The sequence below is a fragment of the Aptenodytes forsteri genome, unplaced genomic scaffold (assembly GCF_000699145.1).
Source record: "Aptenodytes forsteri isolate BGI_AS27 unplaced genomic scaffold, ASM69914v1 Scaffold143, whole genome shotgun sequence".
In the NCBI taxonomy this organism is placed as follows: domain Eukaryota; kingdom Metazoa; phylum Chordata; class Aves; order Sphenisciformes; family Spheniscidae; genus Aptenodytes; species Aptenodytes forsteri.
In genome coordinates this window covers 4,868,582-4,875,187 of record NW_008794951.1, presented here as the reverse complement: position 1 = coordinate 4,875,187, position 6,606 = coordinate 4,868,582, and the positions used below count along the sequence as shown (strand labels likewise).

At 39.1% G+C, this 6,606-nt stretch overlaps 1 protein-coding gene across 3 annotated transcripts in view; it reads left to right on the top strand.

Annotated features, from left to right (window-relative positions):
• Positions 1-6,606, top strand: part of MTMR1 (myotubularin related protein 1) — a 45,747-nt gene extending 39,141 nt beyond the window's left edge. For 2 of the 3 annotated variants that reach the window (XM_009275335.2, XM_009275334.1), the window contains one exon: positions 3,679-5,364. In XM_009275335.2, the coding sequence (XP_009273610.1) occupies positions 3,679-3,843 (165 nt within the window). In that variant the 3' untranslated portion in view covers positions 3,844-5,364. Of the gene's footprint in view, positions 1-3,678; positions 5,365-6,268 lie in introns of those variants that run through there. The other variant, XM_009275333.2, reaches the window with a different exon arrangement.

Below are 6,606 nucleotides of genomic sequence, written 5' to 3'. Positions count from 1 at the left end.
TGTGTGGTGCTTAGTTGCCAACTGGGGTTAAACCACGACAACATCTACCATGCGCTTATTAAAAGATGGCAAACATTTTAAAGATGACCCTTTTTTTTTTTCCATTATAAGACCCTACTCTGCCTTGCTTACAGTTTTGCCAGACTTTAATGGTTTGTATTGAGTCACTAAGTATGTGTGTCTGACTGAATTGTTTTGTAAAACTTCATCCAAGAAGGCTCAGTTGCTTATGAGCATGTGACTAAGAAAAATGTTTTCCCATATGAAAATATTGGTATTGTAGACTTCTTTTGTTGGGGTGAGGGGCTGTTTTTCTGCAAATATTCCATCTCTAGGGCAAACATGAGATTTCAGTAAGAGAGATTATGTTTCAGAAATATGCCTGGTCACATCCTGGAAGAAATTCATCCAATTTGGAGGTCTGAGGCTGGAACAATCTCAGTGAATTCTCAAGGACTGAGAATAAATGAGAGTAAAAGGACTGAGAGATGGATTTGATACAGAGTCTATGAGAGAGTTGTGACAAACTGGGAATAGGAACTAGGAGTGAATAATACTCCAAGTGTTGGAGGTCTTTGCTTTCTGTTCAACCCATGGAATACAATCTGAGAAAGTAGCCTGGAGGGGGCACAGCTGCAGACAAAGAAAAATTGTCCCGTGGGTGAGGGAGCAGGATGCTGCTCTGGAGAAATGAGGCTTCTCCCTGCCTGTGCCAGAGGATTCCTCTGTTGTAAGGGAGATCACCTGGAGCAGAGTGGTCACCATGTGTGTGCTCCTTATTTACTGGGTGTCCTGCTTGATACCCACGAGGCCGAATTGCAGAATTCCCAAGTTCTCTGTTAAACCAATTTGAGATCAAGCTATGCAAAATTAGGAGGTGCTTGCTTCAGATCCTTGTCTGTAAAAGTGGAGTGTTAGTACTCCCATACCTTATTAGGGTGCTGCAGAAATACATTTGTTTCTTGACTTGAGATGAACGTACAGAAAAGGAAACCTAAGCATTTTAAGTTCAGAAGAATAAATAAAGGATGGGGTCAGACACTGCAAAGAAAACTAAATATTGAATAACTGCTCACTAATTGAGTGGCATCAAACTGTGCACTGAATAAATGAGGAATACAAGGGGGAAACTAGTATTTTAATGTTTATTTAACCACCGATTTTATACAGATGTACAGGAAGGCTGAATTGAGTTTGGAGAAGTAATCTTCATTCTGATACCTCCTAATTTTTTGAGAGCATAATATTGCAACCTCAATGTTGAAGAGCGTTTTTGTGTGACTTGAATATACACACTTTTAAAATGTCATTACTATTATTTAGCTAATTTATTTAAAGACAGTCCTGTTCTTTGAGGTGGATGCATGGGGAGAACAGCACTTGCATCAAAGTTTGAGCATGTGTCTTGTTGAATTAGGTTCTGGGGCAATGCAGAAGATGGGTTGAGATGTGCAGCCACGCTTTTCCTCCTTGAAGCACTTTACACAGCGTGCCAAGTTCTGCAGCGGCTTTTGTGTAGTGTATCCTGAAAGGATTTGTAGTGGGTTCCCCAAAAGCCAGTTGTATGGAACTGCTTTTTATGAGTGTTTGAGCATTGTGCAGTGGATCACACCAGTTAATGCCTGTGTGAAAGGTGTCTAGGAGAAATTGGCCTGTTATGCTGAATCATGATTAAGCTGTGCAGAAATCAGGTGTACAGATCTCCCATGACCAGGGCTTGCGTGACTAATGATACCAATGATAAATCACTCTGTTACAGACCTAAGTGTTTCAGGAAAATGTCTTCATAAAGAAGAAATCCGAAGTGGGAGTGTATGAGGAAGGGATCTTTTACTTGAGGAAAGAAAAAAAAAAAAGGGGGAGTGCTAATTCCAGAAAGTCTTAGTCTTCACTGAAATTCGCATTTTCCATAGTGTGTATTACAGCGTCTTGGAGAAACTTTCTTCATCAACAGGCTCAGTTTTGCCATGTTTTTAGTTGTATAAATTTTCTGTAGACTGCCTCAGAAAAATGACATTGGCTTTCTGGAGGGTGTGCTTTGTGTTTGATTAGTGGAGGAGGCTGTTGTCTGTAGACTTGTGGCCTCACTGGCTAAAGAGTTTGTATGGTAGATGCAGGAGAAGATTTCAAGAAGAGAAGGAATTAATTGCATAGCGAAGGCAGGACTCCAGGGTCATTGGGAGCTTGGTGGTGTGCAGCGATTGTTCTGCTGAAGACTCAAAAAGTTACGCTTTTAAAATTGCTGTAGATGACACGCTGGATGAATTGATGACTCCCAGGGTACTGGGAGCAGCACTTTGTGAATACACTGAAGTTCCTGTTCATGGGCTAAGCCATGAACAAGAAAAAAGTATATGGCCAAAAAAATGCTGACCTAAAACAGACTGTTTGATACTATTTTATTCTTTTAAGCTAGAACTAAAGTTAGAAATGAAATGGTATTTTCCTGTTTCAGAAACACGAGTGTTAGATTTTGAAAATGTCAAAATCAAATGCATGGATTTTTGATGTACGTTGTTTAAAAAGCCAGAATTCACAAAATTGTAAATTGTGACTCGGTTGAGGGTTGATGGCAAGAAGAGAAACCCTTTCTGGGTTTTGGTGTCTTCTTCACACACCACCATGTGAAAATTTCATGCTCAGGTGTGTATCCCAGCCCTGTAATCACTTTCAAGCAGTAGGAAGTGATCACGGGTGGATGTGGTTCCCTGGAGCCTGGCATTCCAGAAGCCCAGGGTATAAATTACTTACAACATCTAGCAATCCATAGGTTTCCCATTGCTGCATTTCCCCATGATTGTCTCACCAGCCCAATTAAATTCTTTTCCCATCTTGCTCTTTCCAAAAGTTATAAACAATTAGAGTTTATACAGGATAAAATAAATTAAAAGCAATTTACAGTCAAACTTTTTTGGCCTTTCTGTGGCATTTGGAAGAAGGGGAGGTCTCTCTCTGCTTGTCTGAGATAACAGATCCAGCTGCAAAAACCAGTGTGGCCTGCATCTTCCTTTGGCCATGGTATAATTGAATGTTCCAGATGAGCGTGAAAAGTGCCTAGAACTCTGAGGCAGAGTGGTGCATCTCTGGTGTTTTTTGGGTACTGTCAGAAGCAGAGGCAGAAACCTGTACGACCCACTTCTGTGAAAGGCTTATCAGAGTGTGACTCTGGGAGGTCCACCACAAGCACAATTCACGTGGCTGCAGCACTTCTCTCACTGACAAGCTGGAAGGTGTCAGACTCTTGGAAAGGCGCCTGGTTAGAAGAGTAACAGGATGCTCTGTGCGGAGCCAGCTTTGTGAACTCTACTCTCTTTACATAGCAAGTTCTGTCCCAACAGGCAGAGGAAATAGTTCCTGGGAAAGGCATTTTAAGTTCAACTGAAAGTGGTATTGATAAGGAATAGGGGTACATTTATTAGAATATTTTTGGTATCCCATCAAGACCATTTGCAAACAGTCTTTTGAATAGGTTTCCTGCCAACTGTGTTGTTAGAAAGGGACAGTTTGCTGAAATGTTTCATGTCAAATGACTAAAGAAACATTTTCCCTAAATATTGATATACTGAAATTCATAGGTGTTGGATTCCTTGTGTTACTGAAAGAAACAGTGGAAGCCTTGCTTGAGAAGATAACTCGCTATGAGAGTCAAAATAAGCCTTTTCTTTCTTCACCCGGCAGGTTCCAATCCATCAAAATCTTAAAGAGCTCCTTGCCATCCGGACGGAGCTTCAGAAGAAGGTTGAAGATTTGCAGCGGGAAGCTGCTACACGATCCATTTCTTCCTCCTCTGACAGAGGTTCATCTCCTTCCCATTCAGCCACGCCGGTGCACACCTCTGTGTGATGTGTAACAAAAGCCATGTGAAAAAATTTGTGTCAGGTAATACAGAGAGGAAGGTGAAATGCTTTTCCCATCACAAAAGGATTGTGAGTGACTTGTAATTGCTATGATCTACATGCCTTACTCTGTGTCTGATATTACCATGATGAGGCCAAAAAGAGCTTCAGTAGATGTGATATATTTCCTTGTTGGCAGTTCCCACATGTGTTTTGACATCTCTAGCTAAATCACCAATTGTGAAATTAAACTTTGTTTTGAGCAGCTAACAATTTAACCATCCTAAAAAGGAATCCATCTGCCAAGCAGACAGAAAAATGCCTCTCACACTGCCTAGGGTGCCATGCCTGGTTGAGAGAATCAGATTAAATGCCACATGATGCTTACACAGAACACAGAACATTTTTCTGAATGGGAGCTCCTTATTTCACTCAGTAATATATATATTTTTTTTTTGGCTAGAGCAATTTATTTTTGTTAGGTAATTAATGCACTTGGAAATTGATTTTAAAATAAATGTTTTCCAGTGTAGTTAGTTTTACGTTTCAACTAAATATGCCATTAAAAGTGGATGAAGTTAAACTGGATTTATCAAGTACACCACACTGACTTGTATGATGTAATATATTTGGTAAAGCATGTATTGTAGGTTTTTTAATGCCTTTTGTACAAGTTGAAATAAAGTCTTTTGACTGTTTAGCTTATTGTTCAGTTTCAGCCTCCTGAGCGAGGGGTAAACCTGTTCCTGTCAAAGTCTTGTACAAAGTAAAAGTTTGTTTTCTAGCAAATGGTAATATTTGGGGTTGGAATGACACCCAGCTGTGTAAATTGTATAGTCTGTATAGCTCCACATTTTGTTAAGCGTGTTTTGTTTTAAAGTATACACACAAAATGCAAAGCTGTGTCTGTTTATACACACGTGTATGTGATGTTAACCATATGCATATTCCTGTGGTTTTAAGCTGTAAATTCAGAAAATGGATCCTGCCTGTCCAAACTCTTTTGAAGACCTTAACTTGTAATGACTTTGTTTGACAAAGTTTTTAAATAATATGATCTTAATTGGTTTTCTTGAAATAAAGCCTCTTGGCTTTTTGTTTTCTAAATTGCTACTAGCATTTTTTTCTATAAAATGAATAATTTAACTGTGTTTTCATATAAAATATACATTCCCAACTTTCTTTCATCTCCCCCCTGAAATATTCATATCAGAGAGATTTGATTACTATAACATCCAACCTTTTAAAAAATTATTCAGTGGCTTTCGTGGAAGGCCCAGAAATGGTGCATGCTGAAGATTTTCCGTGGGTTGTTCTCCTCGCTGTGTTTCGTGAGAATCTGGTTCTTCTCCTTAGGGCACTTAAAATGCTGCAGCTCTGCTTTTTGACGCGTGCTTGTATGGCTCCAAGTTCTGCTGGTGGGAATTAAGCCCCGTTCTTAAGAGCCAATTGATTCTATATGCTGACTGTGGTTTTTACTATGAGTATCCGTTTATTACTGCGCATTTGTTCTTAATATGCGATGGCACTTTCCTGTTTCTCTGCATTCATATATGTAGCATACAGTTGATGAGTAAGGTGAGCTGCTGAGCACTTCTGCAACTTCAACTGGGAAGGCTAATGTGCTGTATCCAGTCTTACAAGTTTACTGTGCAGTGCAGGGTATTTCAACGTGTCCTTTTTATTATAGTGAATGCTTTTTATAATAGATACTCACCTACAAGAACAAAGTTCAGGAAGGCTTGCAACGTTGCATCTCTTAATCAACCTCAGGCTTTTTATAAATAGATGAAAGATGTTTTCCTGTAAAAATGGTTCTGCTGAACAGTATGCCAGCAGTGAATTTTACATTGCCAAAATATGTTGAGCTGGTATTGAATTAAACTCTTCCACACTTCCGATTTCCTTGACATTTTAACTGTATATTAAAGTAAAGCACATTATCTCTAAAATGCAGTGCTAAAGAAAATCTTTTGAAGTTTTCCTCTTTATTGCTGCTAATAATCACAACATTTTCTCTAGAATTATTGTAAAAGTGATGACTGGATTATCGTGGGCATTCTGAGATTTTTAAAGCTTAGATTCCTAGAGCTAAAATCTGAGGATTCGGTTTTGCATAGAAGAATACCAGTTATTTCAACTGACTGGCTGTTTTTCCACAAGTTTTGGCATAGCTTGGTGAGTCTTCTCTGATCTGAAGGGAGAGGACAGGGGGAGGGGTCCTGCTCTAATACGTGTAAGCACAATGGATGTTTTTGTATATACTTAGCATGGCAGTTTTCAAAGGCATGATATAGCTCGTACATGCTAGTTAAAGCATAGTTTTATATTGAAGAGGTGACTGTCTTTGTACTCAGTCTGATTCCTGATAATCAGATTTTTTCCTATTGATTTAACAACTAATTCTGTCATTATTTTTTTTTTTTAATAAGGCAGTATTGAACTGGTTGAGGAAAGACCAGAACCCTGTTCCCTGCCTGATGCACCTTGGACAGAACTATTCACTTCTGATTCACAAGCTGGATCTTCTTTTGGTTTAGTTTTTGGTTTTGACTCTGCTGAGTATAAAGAGAATATGCAAAGACAGCAAGCAGTTAAATTTGACCTGTAGAATTTTCCTGTTGTCCCAGAATGGGCTGAAACCTTGGTAACCAACTGAAACATTTTTTGGTTGTAATGTTAAGTGAATCATCAGCATCAGACACGTTGCCATTTTAGTCCTGTTTCAGAGCTGAATTACACTTTTTCCTCCTTTGTAGATAAAATTTTT